This window comes from Balaenoptera ricei, chromosome 20 (assembly GCF_028023285.1).
Source record: "Balaenoptera ricei isolate mBalRic1 chromosome 20, mBalRic1.hap2, whole genome shotgun sequence".
NCBI lineage: Eukaryota > Metazoa > Chordata > Mammalia > Artiodactyla > Balaenopteridae > Balaenoptera > Balaenoptera ricei.
Window position 1 is genome coordinate 53065060 of NC_082658.1, and position 19513 is coordinate 53084572.

At 56.7% G+C, this 19513-nt stretch overlaps 2 protein-coding genes across 9 annotated transcripts in view; one reads left to right on the forward strand and one right to left on the reverse strand.

The window, feature by feature from the left end:
* Positions 1–9365, forward strand: part of PITPNM3 (PITPNM family member 3) — a 91429-nt gene extending 82064 nt beyond the window's left edge. For all 7 annotated transcript variants that reach the window (XM_059906770.1, XM_059906767.1, XM_059906765.1 and 4 more), the window contains 3 exons: positions 1538–1721; positions 3629–3757; positions 5261–9365. In XM_059906770.1, coding sequence (XP_059762753.1) covers positions 1538–1721; positions 3629–3757; positions 5261–5563 — 616 coding nt within the window. In that variant the 3' untranslated portion in view covers positions 5564–9365. The remainder of the gene's footprint in view (positions 1–1537; positions 1722–3628; positions 3758–5260) is intronic.
* Positions 9366–9627: 262 nt separating this feature from the next.
* Positions 9628–14563, reverse strand: PIMREG (PICALM interacting mitotic regulator). Of its 2 annotated transcripts, none has more exons than XM_059906772.1 (5): positions 13662–13990; positions 11943–12238; positions 11332–11427; positions 10665–10714; positions 9628–10313 (listed from the first exon to the last, which is right to left on the reverse strand). In XM_059906772.1, exons 1-4 carry the CDS (start codon positions 13953–13955, stop codon positions 10681–10683), a joined length of 720 nt encoding a protein of 239 aa, XP_059762755.1. In that variant the 5' UTR covers positions 13956–13990; the 3' UTR covers positions 9628–10313; positions 10665–10680. The 2 variants fall into 2 exon arrangements, with proteins under 2 accessions (XP_059762755.1, XP_059762756.1); XM_059906773.1 differs by lacking the exon at positions 9628–10313 and adding an exon at positions 14521–14563 and having other exon boundaries at positions 10565–10714.
* Between the last annotated feature and the right edge of the window lie 4950 nt (positions 14564–19513).

Sequence of the window (19513 nt, forward strand, 5' to 3'; positions counted from 1 at the left end):
CCTCATGATGCCCACTGGCCTTGTGGAAACAGGCCCTGGACCTGCTCACTTCAGGGGTCGACCTCCTCCTTATAAGCCTGCGTCCTTTATTCCCATTATATCTTCTCCAAGACCCTCCCAAGTCAGTGTCCCCCTCCCACACCTGGGAAGGGGAGGCTGTGGTCCTTTCTCTCTGGGGGGCAGTCCATCTGGTGCTCTCACCTCTTCACATGGGCTCCTGGGGTCGCTGTGATGCTCTCCAAACCTTGCTAAGCATCAGAAGCTGCTTTTTATAATCACAGATCACTGGGTACCTCCTCAGAATTAACCAGAACTCTGGAGGTGACACCTGAGCCTGTGCATTCTTACAAAACCTCCCCAAATCTCTCAGAGCATCTTCCAGGTTTGGAAACCTCCAATCTGTGGTGGCCAGTCAGTGGCTAGCGCCACAAAAACCTGCAATCAGGCCTGGGCTCATCTGACATCTTGCAGACAGGATTCCATGTCAACAGAGAGTACTTGCCCACTGTGAGAGCACAGAGAAGAGAGAGGCAGATCCTGCTTGGAAAGCAAGGAAGGCTTCCTGGAGGAGGTGGCCTTGAAAGATGGTGGGATGGGAACATAAGGAGATGGAGCCACGAAGCCTCTCTAGGGCAGGGGTGTGCAGCAGAAGAGCACAGGGCTTGTCTGGGGCAGCAAAGCAGCTCCGTGTGGCTGGGGAGCTGCCATGCTCAAGGGCAGAGTGTGGAGGACCACCAGTGCAGGGGGGCCTTGCGACCTCAGGGCACCGGGGAGCCAGGAATGGCTTTAGGCAAAGGAGTAGTGGGGTTAGATGTGCAATTTACAGAAATCACCATGGAAACAGTACCAAGGATAACAATAAAGTCACTGCCAGGCTTGTTTGGGATGAATTTATTTCATCCTTCAGAAAACCCTAGGTGGTAATTGTTGTTATTATACCCATTTTACAGATGGGGAAACTGAAATCCTGGGGGCGTTAAGTAACCTGCTTGAAGTTGCACGGCCCAGGTTGGATTTGGAATTGGGGGCACTGGAGGGAAAGGGGCCTCCCAGGAGGCTTTTGTAGTGACCCAGGAGAGCGATGGGTCCTGAGCTAAGGCTAAGAAGTGGAGTTAAAGTGAGAGGATGGAGTGAAGATCCTGCCGGGTAGAATCAAAGGCTCCTTGATTGGAGGAGGAAGGAGGGGAGACTGAAGGAAAGGGAGGAATCAAAGGGGCTTCTCTCTGGCTCCAGAAACTTGAGTGATGATGGTGCATCACGGAGAAGGGGACCCAAGCAGAGGGGGCAGGAGTGGGGGGGATCATTTGTGTTGTGGGCATGCGGTTGGTGCCTGTGGGCCATCCGGGGGAGATGGCCAGGACTCACGGGGCTCAACTGGGGGTGCGGATTTCAGGGTGCCCCCTTGTTTTCCCCTAGTGCTCCTGGGAACAGCCTGTCCGGCTTCTCGGGGCAGGGGAAAGTGGGGAGTGGGGCGGGCTGCTGGGCAGGGGGTGGCCCGCACGGGGCGGGGCTGGACCCTGCAATGCCGTCTCGCCAGGCACTGGCAGGACCTGGGCTACATGATCCTCTACATCACGGGGCGGCCGGACATGCAGAAGCAGCGGGTGGTGTCGTGGCTGTCCCAGCACAACTTCCCACAGGGCATGATCTTCTTCTCGGACGGGCTGGTGCACGACCCGCTGCGGCAGAAGGCCATCTTCCTGCGCAACCTCATGCAGGAGGTGAGTGTCCCGGCTGGGCAGGGCTTCCTCCACCGCCCTCTTCCTCACCCCTCCCCTCCTCCCTCAACCCGGGGTGGGGGGGGGGCCTCCTCCTTGACCCCATATCCTCCGATTGTCCAAGCGGATGCCCAGTTTGCAAAGCACATTCACGTGCACCTCACTGGTCCTTTTACTGCCCAGCGAGGTGTGTCTTATTATCCCCACGGGCGAGTGAGAAAGGTGAGGCTTAGGGATGTGCCCAGGATCTCAGAGTCACCCTTTCATCCTTTATCTTCTGACCCGAAAGCCTAAACTCTTGTCTCTGCATCTGGTTATCCCTTCAACAGACATTTAAGTGCCTAGTGTGTTCCCTCCCCTGTCCTGGGTGTTGGGGATGCACAGAGGCAAACAGAACTCGGGATGTCCTAGAGCCGTGATTTTCACTGTGAGCCCCGTGGCACTGGGTTCCCTGGGACCTCATTAGACATGCAGAGTCTCTGGCCCCCCTTGGAGACCTACTGAATCTGAAACTCTGGGAAGGGGGCCCAGCAATCTGTATTTTAACAAGCCCGCCAGGGGATTCTGATGCTTACAAAATTTTGAGAACTGCCGATCTAGAGCCGGGGTTGACAAATCATGGCCCAGGGGCTGAATCCGGCCCATGGTTTTTATATGACTTGTGAGCTAAGAATGGTTTTAATTCTCTTACATGGTTGGGGGGAAAAAATCAAGAGAAGAATAAGGTTTCATGACATGTGAAAATTATATGAAACTCCAATTTCCATGTCCACAAATAAAGTATTACTGGAACACAGCCATGCTCATTTGCTTATGGGTTGTTTATGGCTGCTTTTGAGCTACAGTGGAATAGTTGAGTAGTTGCAACAGAGTGCAAAGCCTAAAATATTTAGTATCTGGTCTTTCACCAAAAGAGTCTGCCAATCCCTGATCTACAGGAAGAAAAACATGGAAATTGACAGTTTACTAGTGGGTGATTAGAAAAGACCCTTTGGGAAAATAGAGGAGAAAGGACCTAGCTTTGTCTGGAGAGGCCAGGGAAGGCTTCTAGGAGGTGGTAACTTTTGAGCTGAGTCTTGAAGCATGAGTATGAGTTTGTCCTGTGGCCAAAGAAACAGCATGTGCAAAGGCACTGAGGTAGGAAAGAGCCTGGGATGTTCTCAGAGCTGCAGGTATTCAGGATGGGGGTATGTGCTGGATCAGATTCAGGTCAGGTGGGAGCTGAGGTCCCAGAAGTGATCAGGGGCCTGGGCTGGGCAGGCCGTGAAAACCTTAGAAACTGGGCAAGACCATGGACTCTCTGCTGAGGGTGATGGTGAGCCATGGAAAAGCTTAAGGCAGGGGAGTGGCAGTGTCTAATTTGCGTGGTAGAAAGATCGTTTTGGCAGCTGTATGGAGAACAGATTGGCGGGAGAAACGAGGGGCAGGAAGGCCAGTTGGGAGGCTGCTGCCCAAGCAAGAGACAGAAAGACCAGAATCCAGGTGGTAGTCACAGAATGGAGAGAAAGGCACGGACAGGCAGGAGAACCAGAGGGCAGAATTGTCAGGACAGAACCAGCCTCCAGTCCTGGCCCTGGATTGTGTCAACTTGGCACTCAAGTTCCCGTCCACAGAGGAGCACTTTGCCCCACTGTTCGTAACCTACGGATCGTGTTCCTCACGTGGGGTCAGCAAATGGTGGGGCTGTGATTCACGGGTGGAGCCCGTATCAGACTTTCGGTGCAGGGGGTGGGGCGGGAGGGGAGGCCACTGCAGGGGGTGGTTCCTGATGCAGGGTGGACCCATGACTTGGAGTCTATCAGTGTGCAGATAAAGGGTCCCCCAGCAGTGCTCCCTGGGGGGGCATCTAGGAATCCTTTGTGGGGATGCGCTGGGCCCCCTCTCCCTCCATCAGCTGCCCTGTGTTTCAGTGCTTCATCAAAATCAGCGCGGCCTATGGCTCCACGAAGGACATCTCCGTCTACAGCGTGCTAGGCCTGCCACCCTCCCAGATCTTCATTGTGGGCCGGCCCACCAAGAAGTATCAAACCCAGTGCCAGGTGGGTAGAGGTGGGGCTGGGGGTTGGGGGGTGAGGGGGTGGAACCAACAAAAGGGGAGAGGGGAGGAGGAGGTTTATTCCATGGTTTGCTCGTTCAGTCATTTGTTCCTTCCTTCCTTCCTTCCTTCCTTCCTTCCTTCCTTCAACAAACACGACTGGGTGCTTGCTTTGGGCCAGGCCCTGCGTTGGGTGCAGGGGAGATCCACGGTGGAATCGGATGTCTTGTCATCCAGTCTAGTGGGGGAGATGGAAAAATGAGCAGACAATGACAGTGCAGTGTGGCAGGAGCCCCAGTGAATGACAGGGAGCGCAGAGAACTGTGGGGTCCCAGAGAGGAGCAGCTAAGCCGGACTCAGGGACAAGGCTGGTTTTTGGGAGTTTGAAGGAATTGTCCAGGAAGGGCCTGAGGTTGGAGGAGCCTTTGTGACAGAGGCAGCAGCAAAAGCAAAGGTCAGGAGACGGCAGAGCACATGTATATTATGGGAACTGCAGGTGACTCAGCTTGGCTGAGTGTGATGTGCGAGGGAAGGGGAGAGGGGGCTGGGGCAGCGGGTCCTGGATGGCCTGTGTGTCTTGCCAAGCTGGGACTCTACGGCTCTCCAGTGAGTTTGTGATTCAGAGAGATCCGTCAGGCTGCAGGTGGAAGGCGGATTAGAGGAAGGGGAGAGAGGAGGGAAGCTGTGGCAGGGCCGTGGCAGGACAGAGAAGGCCAAGGGTCTGAGAGGCACTTCTAAGGCAGGATGGATTGGATTTGGTAACGAAGGGATCAGACGCATGGGTCGAGAGAAAGGGAAAGTCAAGGATGGCGCCCGGTTTCTGACCTGGGTGACCGGGTAGGTGGTACCATTACTGGGATTGAAAAGCAGGCGACTGAATGGAAGGCAGTGATCTCTTTGGGCCACGTTGAGTGGGAGGTGCCTGAAAGTGACCAGCAGGTGGAGGGGCAGAGATGGTGGGACCTCAGAGTGGGGACCGTTAGAGCAGGGCTTGTCAACTCTAAGGTGCACACAGATCACCTGGGGGCCTCGTTTCAATGCAGATTCGGATTCCTAGGCCTGGGCTGGGGCCTGACATTCTACCCGTCAAGGGTCCAGGTCGTGCTGATGCTGTTGATCCGCGGCCCACACTTTGAGTAGCAAAGGTTCTGAGGACCTAGGGAGAGGGATTGGCAAGAAGGGCACCTGCGGAGGCCAGAAAATAACGAGGTTCCATGCGGTAGAGACTGGAGGAGGGGAGAGAGAGACTTACCTTTGGGGGATTTTAGTGAAAGTGACAAGGATGGGAGCTTCACCCCGTCCGGAATCCAGGGAACTCTGGCGTGACCCGCGGGTACAGACAGAAGCGCTCAGTTGCCCAGAGCCGGGCGGGGAGCCTTGACCGGTCGTGAGCTCCCCAGGTCCCGGGGCAGCTGGGTGTTCCGGGGAGAGGGCGGTGTTGGGGTGTGGGGAAGGGCAGGACCACGGCCCGCCTGCCCCTCTGGCCTGACGCCCGTCCCCTCCGCAGTTCCTGAGCGAGGGCTACGCCGCGCACTTGGCCGCGCTGGAGGCCGGCCACCGCTCGCGCCCCAAGAAGAACAGCTCGCGGATGATCCTGCGCAAGGGCAGCTTCGGCCTCCACGCGCAGCCCGAGTTCCTGCGGAAGCGCAACCACCTGCGCCGGACCATGTCGGTGCAGCAGCCCGACCCGCCCGCCAACCCCAAGCCCGAGCGGGCCCAGAGCCAGCCCGAGTCCGACAAGGACCACGAGCGGCCCCTGTCCGCGCTCAGCTGGGCGCGCGGGCCCCCCAAGTTCGAGTCGGTGCCCTGAGGGCCAGGCTGTGCGCAGAGCAGGGGGGCCCCGGCGGGCTGCCTTCTCCCCGGCAGACACAGGCCTTTTCCTGCTTTTTCCCTCCCGTGTCTGTCCAGCAGTGTCCGACCAGCGAGGGGGGCAGGACCCTGCCTGGCCTTGGGGGGCTCCCTGGGCTGCGAAGGGGTGAGATCCAGGGGGTCTCAGTGCAGTCACTGCGGCTCCCCCACGCCTGCAACGCAAGCCCCAGCGAGGGTGGATGTTTGTGTAATCCCGGGGGCAGGCCTGCCCGGAGCCGGAGTGTTTGACAAAGTCGACCATCTTTCTGAGTTCCTGAGGCTTCCGCGGCGATGCTAGGCAGGCCCTAACGGGAGGAGCCCCCAGGCCAGGGACCAACAGCCGCTGGCAGGTACAGCTTCTTGGCTGCCTGCTGGAGGGTCGCGTGGCATTTGTGCCCGCCCTCCGTGTGACGTCCCGGGTCACCATCTTGGGCCTGGCTCTCCCGTGGCAAAGTGGCCACGTTCTGGGAGTGGGAGGATGTCCCCTGGGCTCATCCCATGTTTGAGTCGTTTGCCCACGGCCCTTGGGGGGCGGGGTCTGGTGCTGACGGTCTGTCCTCCTGCAGCTGTCCCCTCTTTCTTGTCCTCCGTATTCTCACCTTTCCTCCCGTGGCCCTTGAGGACAGTTATGCCTCTTCCCGGAGTCCTGCCTGGTGCCCTCCCCTGTGAGGCTGTGGCCCTGGGTTCTGGCCTAGCTGGGCAGGCTGTGAGCCCTTGAGCCTGTTGCTTGCCCTCTCTGGGCCCTGCCTTCCTTCTGTAATTGGAGGGGTCTCCCCAGCTGAGATTGGTGGGAGATTTTGACTCCTGGCTGTCCTGCACTTCTGCCTTCTGAGGCTTTTCAGGCCTAAGAGCCCCTCAGAGTGCCCAATGATCTATACCTTCCTTGCAGACTAAGAGAGGGGCTGGGGCAGGGAGGGGGAGCGGGAGGGAGCCGCCGTTGCCCCGCCACTTCAAAGGAAGCCCTTCTGTGGGGTTGCTGGGAAGGGGTCCCTGCTCCATAGAGAGGTTTGCTTTGCACTGATGTCCAAACCTGGTGTCCCAGGGACAGAGACATTCCCCAAAGGGCACTGGTCGGGCTCCCCCTCCCCAGCTCTGCTCAGAGCAATTTCTCCCTTTGACTCCTGGAAGGCATAACAGCTGAGGTCCCAGAGCTCCGGGGGTTCATGTAATTTTGGCTCAAACTGTTGTGTTCTCTTCCCTTCCCCCTGCCACTCAGCTTGGTTTGGTGCCCATAACCTCCTCTTGGGTCATCCCCTGAGGTTGGCAGGGCTTGGCTCTCCTGGGGCCCCTCAAATTCTGCCCAGGCCTTCCTCCTGCTGAGCCCCTGGCCCAGGCGTTGGTCTCCTGCACTTCCCCCGCTCCCTGGCCCAGACCCACACCTGCTGTGTTGGGCTATCCGGGCTGCCTCTGAGCCCTTCGGGCTGTCACTGAGGCTGATCCAGCTCTTGCAGCCGAGGTTCTGTGTCACGGGCCGGGCTGCCCAGGCCCAGACGTCTGTATACCCAGCAGGCACCTGTGTCAGCTCAGTGTCGCTTCTGCTGTCTACCTCTTGCAGGTCCCATGTGGCCAGTGTCCTCCCCAGTGGCGGCTGCTGGTGGGGGCAGCTGGCACCGCTGTTGTGAATCACCCGGTAAACTTGATGCGCCGCTGGGGCTGGACGGCTCCGGGCTCCCAGCCCCGACCCCTGCTCTCCACTGGAACTGTGTCTTCTCCAGCCTGCCAGCTCCTGCTCCACTTCCAGCGCCGCATCTGCGCCCAGAGCTGCTGGCAAGTCTGCTGGGGAGGGGTGATCACCCCCAGCTTCCTCCCTGGTCCTGCCTCCTGGGGGTTCGCAGCGGGCCCATCCCTCCTTTAACATTTCATCCTTCTTGGCTCTCCGTCGAGCACCAGCTCATATGGCATAGCCACCTCAACTCCAATCCTTCCCCTCCTTTCCAAAACAGACGCTGAATTAAACTCGGGCGGAGTTGGTCTGCTTCTCTGAAATTCCATCTCCTTTTTGCAGAAGCCACTGATGTGTTGCTCTCAAGTGATGAAATAATTAGCGTGAGATACTTCTCCCCCAGCTAGAGTCCCTCTGCCCTTTTTTCTGAGAACCCCAGGCTGGGAGCAGGAGAGGGCAGCGACCCTGAGGAATTTGGAGTCCGCGGGAGCAGGGTTCTGTGCGTGTGGGGATCGGAGCCGGGACATGGGCCCCAGCAGGAGGGTCCGCACCCCTTCCCTCCTGGAGCTCCGGTTTGGGGCTCTGACGACTTGCACCTCAGATGCTGAAGGTGTACAGTGAGATGTGGTGAACACAGCGTTCTGGGAGCGTCGGTCGGTGTGTGTGAACGTGTGTACTTGGAGCTCTGTATAGTGATCAGACTCGACTTGTTTCAGTACTGCCTTCACGGCAACTCTGTAACCAACGTGCACTTTCTCTGCTAGTGGTTTGTTTGATTTTGTCCTTCCAGTTAAGTTGGAGGAAAACAAAGAACCACCTTGTGTCGTTCTCAGGAGGGGGTGCCACTGCCTCTCCTGGAGCAGTTCTGTGACCCCCAGTCTGGCTGTTTTCTAGAGAATCCGTCCAGCTCCCGGTGTGCCTGCTCCCCAGGAGCTGGAAGACAGATCTTCCCGCCTGACCAAAGCTCCTTGTTCCCTGCGTGGCATGTTTGTTCTTCCTAGTTTGGGGTGGGGGGCGGCTGTCCCGACAGAGGGCCTGCCCGCAGCCTCCCCTGCCTTCGCCCTGTTGGGGGTTCAGGGTGCATCTGTAGCCAGGGCCTGCTCTTCCGGCCTCATGGCATTTTTCTAAAGATCTCAACTCCTCTCTTAGGCTCCGCAACAGATACATTAAAAAAAAAAAAAAAGAAAAAAGTAAGACTCATGCATTTGGAAAAATGGCCCTCCAGTCTGGGTGCTGGGCCACAGAAAACCAACATATTTGAACCCCAGGATTCCAGACATTACTGGGGTGGGGTGGGCTCCCTGAAAGGGAGGAGGCTGGATCTCATGGGTTTTAAACTGTACTTTGACGGCTTTGGAGCCCAGACCCACGCCCCGGAAGTGCCCTGCCAACAAAACGTGGCGCCGATTGTTAAATGAAAGGCGGACCCCGAGGCAGGTGGAAATGGGTCCCGAGGTGGCGCCGGTTTTGTGGGGGACACTCGCCCACCCAGCCCAGGTGCAGCCCTGCACGGGAGGAGAACCCTGCCTGCGGAGCCTCAGCTTGACCCCGCCTTAAATAACCAACTTTCCTGCCGAATCCCTGGGGGTTTGGGTGCCCAGTGCTCTGGAAACCTATTCTCTTTGGCTCAGCCAAAAGAAACCTCCCCTCCCACCCCACCCCCCTGAGTAGGGTTAAGTCCAAGCAGCGAGGCCTGGCCTGGGTCCTTGTCTCCTTGCTGAGAAATCAACAGGGTGGATGGGAAAAAAAAATCAGGAATTTGACCGCCACCCTCACTGGCACAAGGAGAGGCAGGTGACACCAAGGAGGGGTGGGACGGTAGGGTGGCTCGCTCACAGGGACTCCCACCCTCGGACCCCGCTGTCCTTTTCTGTTTGTTTACTCGGCGGTGGCAGCCGGTCTGATCTTGTCCGTCTGACTGTTCCTAAGTATGTAACTCTCAGTATTATTTGTGGTGGACGGTTCTGTGGTGAAAAAGGTTTATTCTATTTCTCATGGCTGCCTTGTACAAAATCCGTTAGAAAAGAAAATGTAAAATATCAGATTTCTAACAAGAAAAAAACAGCTTACGGAGTTAAAAGATTTTTACAACTGGTCTTGATTTTGATGTGAGTTGGTTTTTAACTCTCAAATGTTGTCACTTAAATAAAAACCTTATTTGCCTTTAAAATGTGCTTTGCTCTGAACTAAGCCGAGAGACCTTTCCCGTTGCTCATGTTCTGCCTGAGCTGGGGGCAGGCTGGCTTGGAGTCGGGGTGGATGAGGGGGACAAAGCCGGGCCCTAGACCACAGACCTGTTGCTCAGAGCGGTGCAGGGGGTAGGGTGACAACGAAGAGATGTCAGATACAGAAAGAGTGTCTTTATTATGAAAAAGCAGTGTTATCTAGGAAAGTCATACACTGGTTTGTTTCGAATAAAATGACAAAGCAGATTTCTTAAATAATTTACAAAGGGCAGAAATTGCTATTGAACGGGGCTACCTCTCCCTGAACGCCCACGGTGCCCTGTGCTGAGAATGTAAATAGGTACCTGTGGACTCAGGGTCTTGGGGCCTGGAACTCTCTCCCATCCCTTCATCCGGGGCTCTGCTGTGGGCAGCAGGGCTAGAATCTGGGTTCCCAAGAGCCACTGCGCTGGTGACACAGGAGATGACTCTTTGCAGACCCTACTCCTGGGTACACAGCTCAGAGCTCTCAGATATTACCTTGTGCTTGCACTTCACGTTACAAGTGAAGCAACTGTAAAGCTCACGTGTGGGATGAGTTTCTAAGCCCCAAAGGGGAGTAGAATGAACAGTTCCCCCCGCCTCTCCGAGGTCTCCCCGAGTCAGTCGCAGACTGCGGCAAGTGGTCGCTGGTGGGCGGGGACATGGCTGGAGCAGGAGAGCAGAGGCCCCCGAGCAGCCTCCAAGCTAACAAGCAGGCCCTTGTTAGTCTGGTCCTTGTTTGCAGCGGCCCAGGGGCACTGCCGGCTCCCGGGTCCTCCAGGAACTCCCGGGAGGCGCGGATCCTGGGTGTGCGGGCATGGTGGTCAGCTGTGGCTTGCTTCCTGCAAGACAGAGCTCCCTTCATGCCCCTCACAGTGCTGAAGCCAGGGGAGGCGGGGACACCATAGACTGCCCCCCGAAATGAGGTGCTGGAAGGTGGCTGCGGCTGCCTGGGGCCCAGGTATGCTCTGCTCCATCAGTGATGGGCCCAGTGAGGTCAGCAGCTCCGGCTCCGAGCAGCTCAGAAGACTTGCACCTTCCTGCTCTGTGGGGCCCATCGGCTCTGTGGCTTTTTCCAGAAAAGACTCAGTTCTTTAACATGTCTCCAAGTATGTCTACGGGCTCGTGCAGGAGGAGGAGGAGGAGGAGGAGGGGGAAGACACAGAGAAAGCTGCTTAGGAGGAGGGCATTACCTGCAGGATGCTGTCCTCAGTCATGAATGAGAGAAGCAGTCATGTCGCCACTAGAGGTGGGAAAGCAGGAGGGACAGATGCCACTGGGTGCCGCAGGCTTTGAGGGACCCTCCCCACCTGAGCTAGACAAGAGCAGACCTGGCAACGTGGCGGGACGTGGCCCACTCAGCATGTAGTCAGAGCCGGCAGGCCCCGCCTCAGAGGCCGTCACAGCCACGTACAAACGGCCCCCAGTTAGGGCAGCTCCAGGCCCAGGCCCTGCCCCCGGGATGGTGTCCTAAGCAGACAGACCAGGCATTTCACAGCAGCCAGGATGCTTTCCCCAGTTCCATGGGCGGGCAGGGCTGAGAGGAGCCATGGGGAGTGGCAGAGGAAGGGCGGGTCTTTCAGGAACCAGGGACCTGGCCACACGTGATGGACAAATGTGGGGGACCAAGGCCCAGGGGGCCACATACATGCGGGGTATGTCCTTAACCACCACCCCAGTCTAGGTCTTTCATCAAGGAGGAGACCAAGGCATGTTGCAGAGGAGACAGAGGCTCAGAGAGGGAGAGGGCCGACCAGGGTCACACAGCAGGGCAGAGCCAGAGCCTGCCTAAAAAAAAGTGGCTGGCTCAAGGCGGACCCTCCCGGCCATGTCCCTTTGAAGCATGGTATGCCAGCTCACCTCTCCTCGGCTATGATGGCCTCATCCAGCTCTTGGGACAGCTTCTGGAGATGCTGGATTCCTGCCCCCACGGGCTCTAGGTCACTGTCAGACTCGCTGAACAGAAGGAAAAGCCACACATATCAGTCACTAGTTGGAAACCTGTGATAGGAGCCCTTCCCATCCAGCACCGGGCCTGGTGTATGGGCCCAGATGACCCACACGGGCTGGGAACGTGTCACCGCAGACCCCCATTCCAGGAAGTGACATCAGAGCAGCTTGGAGCAGATGGCAGAGAAAAGCTGGATCAAGGCCCACAAGGTCAAGGGCAGGTGATCTTGTAGACAGGTGAGCCTCAGCCCTCCGGATGGCTTCAGAACTTGCTTTTGGGCTGCCCGGAGGCTTGGGCGACTGTGATCCTCCCAGAGTTAAGCTCGTCTCTTCCTTTGGCAGACGGGGAAACTAAGGCACTGAAGGACCTCCCCAGATCCCCCACTAGCAGGGCGCAGAGCTGGGCCACAGCACGGATGTGACTCCGCTCAGGGTGTCCCTGGCTCCAGGTAGCCCCAGGAGGGGCTCAGCAGCCCCCAGGGCCCAGTTAGTGTTTGCGGGGCAGGCACTACCGCACGTACCTGGGGGAGCAGAGGGGCTCTGCTGAGGAGTAGGGGCTCCGGAAGGCAGCCTCCCTCCTGGACCGCCGCCGAGGGTGGGCATGCGGGCCCATCGGGGTGGAGAGGCGGTGCTGCTCCCTCTCGCGGGGGTCCAGGGCTGGGCGGGCAGGGGCAGCCACTGATAGCCGGGCGCTCCTCTGGCTCAGGCTGCGAGCGGGGGGGCCGCTGCCCTTCTGTGCCCCTCTCTTCCTCCTCCTGGCTTTCACCTGGGTTTCCACCAGCCACTTGGTGCCACTTTGGCAGGACTCCTGGATTCTCTGCGACAGGTACACGGAAAGGTCAGCACGGACAAGCCAAGAGTGAGCTACCCCCGAGAGGCCAGGCCATGCCCCCAACACTTCAGCCCACCAGCTGGTCCTACAAATCCAGGCAGCTTTTAGTCTCAGGGTGAGGGTTGCAGATGAGTCCACGTGGAATGGGTCCACGGCAAGCACCCAGCTCAGGGCCCCCGGGGGTGAGTGCGTGGTCAGCAGCAGAACCACGCTGGCTCATGGAGTCTGCGTTTGGTCTAAGTCCAAACCCTCTTTCGGGACAGACTGACCCAGACTCAAAGGGGAGGCCCAGAGGAGACCAGGCCTACCCACAGGATACCGTGAAGTAATTTCTCTCCCGGCTTCTGGTCTCCCTCACTCTAATCTACCGTCCACACTGTTGCACAGAGACCCTTCTCAGGGACTGACATTTGGCTCAGAGACTTCTCCTCAAAGGGTCCAGAAATGCTTCCCTCTCCCAAACCTTCAGATTCCCACTCAGACAGCAAGGAGATGCCCTGCCCACCCCCAGTTCTCTCCTTGGAGGCCTGTCCACTCTCACAGCTCCTGTCCTTCCTAGGTGACGCCTCCCCACACCTCCAGCTCTAGGTTTGGAGACACAGCCACTTGGGAGGCCCAGGGACCCGTCACCCCCAGCACACATGGCCTCTTCCTGCCCACACCTCTCATCTGATACCAGATCCTCTCAAAGCTACCTTCTGAGCAGTTCTTGGAGTTGCTCACTCCTCTGCAAGGCCAGACCCCCAGACCCCCTCAGGGGCGAATCTTCTTCTAACCCCCTTTTCATCAAGTAGCTAAAGAACAAGTTCTAAGATGCTAATCGGACCCAATTCCCACCATGGTGCAAATTCTTCCCACTGGTTCCCAGGGCTCCCAATCGCTCTTGGGAGCATCTAAACATGTTCGGCACACCGAACCCCCTCTCACGTCCCACGTTGCTCACTGTCCTCTGGCCACACGTAGACTAAGTTCCTGCCAGTTCTCTTCAGCATCTTGCCCTCCCTCAGCCCTGGGTCTGGACTATTTCACCTGCCTTGTACACTCCTCATACTTCCCCCTTTCCTGGGCGAATTCCACGGAATCACCTCCTCCGGGAAGCCTTCACTGACTAAGCTTCTTTTTGGTGTTCCCCCACCATTAGCCCCTTGGATGTAATTTCCTATCACAATACAGCTCTATCATCTTGTCTTATGAGGCTCTGTTTCCTCACAACACTGCTTTCATTCACTCATTCAGTTATCTGTTGAGCACCCGCTACATGCCAGGAACTATTTGGAGTGCTGGGGACACAGCAATGAACAAATCAAAGGCCCTGTCTTCACAGAGTCTATATTCTTGGGGGCTCCTTGGGGGCAGCTATTATCCAGCATCAAGAAAGCCCTCCATACCTGGACACGTTCGACATTACCTGGGACACGGCACCCAGGGCGCTCTTAGCTGAGCGAGCTGCAGCCTGGAGGCCGGGCTGTCCTGGCTCTGGGGTTTCTAGGCGTTTCCAGGAGGGGCCCGCCCTGAGGTTCAGGCTGACTGCTCTCAGGGGCAGCCTCCTTTGGAACTGTCTGCACAGGGAGTCCAGGGCCCCGCTGGAGCTGTCTGCGTGGCCAACTGCAGGCTGTAGGGCCTCGCTCTCCTCCAGCTGCTCCTGGCTCTGTAGGGACCTCCGACGCATGGAGGTCCCCACGGCCGGCCACCGAGAAGCCATCTGCCTGGCCGAGAGTCTGTTCTGCCCAGCAGACCCTGGAGATCAAAGGGAGGTCAGCAAGGCGTTCCCCCACCGTCCCATTCCCAGGCTTCGAAGACACCCTGAGTACCAGGGGAAGAGATGGGATGGGGGCCCGTGGGGTGGGGCACTTGGCAACTGTGGGTGCAGGAAGGAGGATGCTTCCTGGAAGAGGGGTCAGCGAGGCCCAGAAGAGGGTAGAGGCTGAACAAGGCCGGTCAGCAAGGTGTCCCGGGCTGCAAGTGTCTGAAACAAGCTGTCTTTTCATCCCAGCCTCCTTTCCGTTATCTGCCTCAGGCGGAGAGGGAGGCAGTCAGGACTGGCCGGCCGCCACCGAGCCTCAGCCCTTGGTCCAGGGCAGGACCAGCGGCTCTTTCACGGGTTCGCCCTGACCCCACGCGCTCTGGCGGGCTGACCAGACACCCCAATGTCCATCCGGCTATACCCAGAAGCCCCACATACCGTGTCCGTCCTAACGGGAGGTCCCCTCTCCCCACCTCCCGTCCCTTCTGAACAGAGGCCCTACCACGCCCCGGCCCGCACTCACCCAACAGCGCCCAACTCTAACCAGACGCCGAGCACAGCTGCTCCTCACCCATCCAGACGATTTGAAACATCGCGTGGATCCGCCCCCTGGCCCTGTCCTCACAGCTGATTGGCTCCGTCCCCGCCTCGCTGCCTCGTCGGGGATCCCATTGGCCCCTGCGCCCGCGGCTGTGAATCTTGCCTCGGATTGGCCCGGCCTTCCCCATTCATGCCTCTGGATGTCTGGCGGGCCGGGAGCCGCGCGTTGAGGCCTCTTTGTATTCTGGGGTCCCGCCCGCTCAGCTTGAGGAATCCTTCCCCCGCGCCGGCTCAGCCCCGGCGCCACCTCCTGACGCTCGGCCCCCGGTCGCTGGGCTCCCTCCTTAACTACAAAGGGTTCTGGCTGGTCTGACCCGGCGGGGCGGAGGCGGGGTCCCGAGCTCCTAGGGGCCCCTCCCATCCTGCTTGGAGGTCTCAGTGGTTTGGTAAGAAAGAGCCTGGGCTGGGGGAGCTCGGAGCCTTGGGTTCCTGTGGAAGTTTTGTTTCAAACTTCCCTCGTGACCCTGTGCCTTCCGGAGACTGACCCTCTGTCCCCCAAACTTGCCACCCGCGCTGACCCCCAGGAAAGTCCATCCTGGAAGAGGGGACAGATTGGGTGCACCTCCCCTCCTCCTCCAAGTACGCTCCCCGCCCCGTCCCCTCTATCCAGCTGAGTGCCTCCCTCCCTCCCTTAAGCATCCAAACTAAAAAATCCACCGTTTAGAAAGCCTCGTCCCCCCTCCACCTCAAAGCAGTATTAGCCATGCTCCCCTTTCCGTTTCCTTGCTGCCGTCCTCACCTAAAACCCTCCACCCCCCACCCCAAGTTTCGACTGATGGGCCCCTTGAAGCTCAGTCCTTAACCCTATTCTTCACCTCTGGGTGATCTCACCCACACCCTTGCGAAGGGACCCTCCCCATGGAGGAGAACGATTAATACGAGGCACTTACTATACACCAGGTACTGGTGTTCCAAGCACTTTACAGGAGGAACTCATGAGCCCCTCATTGCAGCCAAGGACTAGATGAGGAAACGGAGGCATAGGGAGGTCAGGTGGGGCCCCAATTTCCCCCGGTTAGTATGCAGCAAGGATTCAAACTCAGTCTGGGACCAGGGTCCATGAGCCTCACCAGCGTACCACACTGCATCTCCTCAGCCTGCACCTCTCCCCGGCAGGTGTATCCAACCCTGGTCTCTCCCGGCCCCCCTTCTCCTTCCCCATGTCCCCTCATGTGTCTTTCCAAATACCTACTTGTGTCTTGATAGATTCAGCACTGTGCTAACAATGGTCCACAAAGGTCAACAAAACGGATGCATTCCTTACCTCCAGGAGCTCAGCTCTAGTGTGTGGGGAGAAACGGACATGAATAAATTAAATAACCAGTAATCGATTCATCAAAGAAAATTATGACACAAAAAGTATGTCACTTAAAGCTGAGACCTAGAAAATGAGTTCACCAAGCAAAGAATGTGTGTGTTTGTGTGTGTTTGAGTGTGTATGCGGGGAGGTGGGAGGCAGGGGAGGGGGGGTTCTTCTTGCACAAGGAACATCATGTCTGGGGGCCCAGGACCCAGGTGAGACCCCCAGCACACACACATATGTGTAACTAAAACAAAAGTTTCCTGAAACGATACTTGACTATGTGTGAGGTGCTTTGACATATTTTCTATTTCATTAAAAAAAAAAAAAAAATCCTGGTGACAGCTCGCTAAGTTTATGTTACAATGGCTCTCTAAGAGTTGTGAGCTGCGGTTTGAAAAACGCTGCTCGGTTTTGCCTGCTCAACTTCTTCCCCTAGCTGAGTTGTTTCCCAAGCGTTTGTTCCCACACTTTTTGTATGCTTGTTGGATTTATTATTGTAATTAGGGAATTTAATTCGTGTCCTCTACCAATGAAATACGAGGGGGGAAAGCAAGAGTTATTATTTTTCTGGAAACTAAGTTGAACATGTGGGAAAGACTCAGGGAAGATGACACATGTAGAAACAAATCCTCCCAAATTGGTTGTCGTGTTGCCATTGTCCATCCGTGCCTGTCTGCCTGTCGCAGTGCCTGGGTCGTACATCACGGGCATCTATACAATAGCTTATATGCGTGAAGCCCTTACCATGTGTCTGCTAAGTGCATTTCCTTTCTTTAATCTTCCTTAATCTTCACAGCAACGCTATGAAGCAGGTACTATTTTTATTCCCATTACAGATGACAAAACTGAGATTCAGACAGGTGAGGTGTCTCGCCCAAGATGGAACAGAGGGTCGGAGCTGGAACTTAAACCCTGAAGGTCTGACTCTGAAACCTGAATTCTTACCCTTAGATTCCACGGCCTCATCAAGCATCAGGAACGAGGGGTTGAATGCACGCTGAGGCCCTCCCTGCTTGAAGCTTTCAGCCCGCCTCCCTCAGCTCTGTGACTGGAAGGGCAGGTGAAGGAGAGCGGTCTCCATGGCAACAAGAGGAGGAAGAAACAATTTCTTCTGAACGAGGAGCCTCTCTATTGGCCTCCTGTGGAGGGTGGAGCAAGGTTGTGGGAAGGAAAATGTACGGAGGTGAGCAGGCTCCCAGCGGAGGGGTGGTGGGTACAGGGGCTCCTGGTCCTCCTTGTAAGGAGGAAAAACCAGTCCGTGGTTCCAGGCTGAGGCTTTCTGGGTCCAGCTCCATCCTTGCCTCTGTTGGGGAGGAGGTTGGAGGAGGAGAAGGAGCTCCAGCCCTGCCCTGCCCTGAAGGCTCCCTGTCTAACAGGAAACTTCCACCAGTTACCTTGACCTCATGGAACTGCCAGTGTGATGCAAGAAGCAGACATTAAACTGTGCAAAATGTCATGAATGTGAGGTGCTAGGGGACGATGAGAGGGTGTAAAAGGAATGGGGAACCCACTGGAGCTGGGGGGTCGGGGCAGGCTTCCCTTAGCATATGATGTTTTAGCTGATGAGTTAGGGGGACAAAGCCGAAGAGGATTTCCAATAGAGGGATCTGCAAAGGCCGATGTTGGGAGGCCAGAGCTCCATCAAGTTCCAGGAGCAGAGGAAGGCTGAGCGAGATGGAGAGGCCAGGAGCCGGATGGCAAGAGGCAGGGCTTGAAGGACCCCATCAGCCAGGGAAGGAGCTTAGAATGTATCCTGATGGCGGTGGGAAGCCTTTGTTGAATTTTCGGAGGGGACTGAGGTTATTAGAATTGCATTTTTATGAAGTCCATTAGGAGGTTAGTTTGTGGGCCAAACAGTGGCTGGGGGTCCCTCTGGAGGCTGTGGCCTGAGCACCTCATTTTTCTCAGCAGTGAAACTGAAACTTCCGGCCTCAGCTTCAACACCCCCTTCTGCTTGTACCCCTCACCCTTGCCAACCATGGGCCAAATTTGTCAGTTCAACCCCTAGGTATTTCTGCAATCCATGTGCGCCTTTCGTTTTTTTTTTTTCTTTTTTTTTGGCCACACCATGTGGCATGTGGGATCTTACATCCCTGACCAGGGATTGAACCCACGTCCCTCCCCTACAGTGGGAGCGTGGGGTCCTAACCACTGGACCGCAGGGAAGTCCCCATGTGTGCCTTTCGACTCTCTGCAAAGGGAAGCAATTGAAACAGAGGGAGAGTTTTGAGCAAGGTGAGACCCAATTAGAACTTTTTCTTCCATTGTGAATGATATCACGGACAGAAAAATGCCTAAAACGTAAAGGCTAGTAGCATGAATACTTATAAAGCCAACACCCATGTAACCATCACCTGGGTGAAGAAACAGAATATTGCCAGGACCCCAGAAGCAACCACTGCCCCTGCTCTGGTCCTCTCTCCCTTGACTTTTATGGGAATCGCTCTGATTTTTCTTTGTAGTTTTACCATCTAAGTATCCATCTTACCGCCTACGCATGCAGACTGCTCTAGGTTGCTATGTGGCTGCAGAAAGAATGGAACAGAAAAGGAGGACCTCTGTAACCCCCCTCCACCTTATCCCCTGTCCCCAGAGAGAGATGGAGCTGGGCCCACAGTGGGGAGGTTCTGAGCACTCAGGGAGGGGTCTTGGAGGGGTGATTGAGCTGCTCCAGTCTGGGTTTGTGGCCCAGACCAGTTGGCCCAGGCTTGGCCCTGCTGTATGCCAGTGGTTCCTCATGGGAGTCAAAACTTTTAGGGATGCTGGGTTTGGGGGTCCCACTCAGTTTTCAGGGAAACTTCTCAATTTCACAGAGAGGGAGGCAGGAGAGGTCGATTTTCCCATTTCAGTTGGGAAAGTGGAGATAGGGTGAGAGATACCCAAAGCCACAAGGTCAGGAAATAAGAGGTGGGCTCAGCCCTTTGAACGCAGCTCTCCTGGGCTCCTAGTGCCGTGTTCCCGTCTCTCCCTGTGGCAGGGTCCTGTGTCCCTGCTCCCTGTAACACAGCCTCTGGTCAAGAAGAGCACGTTTTGTGCTGCTCAGAATCCTTCTCACCCTCAAGGCCTGGGGGAGCCGAGGCATGAGAACTTGAATTGGCCACAAGGTGGCGCCAAACACCACATCTTCACGTCATTTTTCACTTTAAAACCCCAAATGCCCAGAATAAGCTCTGCCTGGGTGCCAGGGCACAGGGATGAGAGCCCGCAAAGGGGACGGGAGAGCTCACTGTCCTCAGCCAGACCTTGTAGGGGAGACAGGAGCAGGGCTGGTGGGGTTCCTCAGCTTTCTCCAAACGTGCTCCTCTTCTCTTACTCCGTCTTAGTGCTCTCCCAAGCCAGAAACCTGCGGGCAGATCTTGGGGAGGAGATAGCGGGACACAGAAAAGAGGGAAGCAGGACTGCACCCCGGCCTGGGCTCCAAAGGGACTAAGAGTCTGAGACCAGGACCAGCGCCCCAGGACCAGGCAGGGCAAAGGGGGCTTCCGGTGCCCCCTCCTTTCCTCCTTCAGTGGCCAGAGGCCTCTCTCCTGCTGCTACTCCTCATTCCCTGTCTTCCTCTTCTTCTTTTTTTTTTTTTTTTCAATATTTATTTATTTGGCTGTGCGGGGTCTTA

Excerpts from the sequence above, each read along its gene's own strand:
- PIMREG (XM_059906772.1), bottom strand. The coding sequence starts at position 13,955 with ATGGCTTCTCGGTGGCCGGCCGTGGGGACCTCCATGCGTCGGAGGTCC. Across the intron at positions 12,239-13,661 it reads CCCTGGGTGCCGTGTCCCAG|AGAATCCAGGAGTCCTGCCA; the intron begins GTAATGTCGAAC and ends TACCTGTCGCAG. Across the intron at positions 10,715-11,331 it reads GCCATCATAGCCGAGGAGAG|TGGCGACATGACTGCTTCTC; the intron begins GTGAGCTGGCAT and ends TCCCACCTCTAG.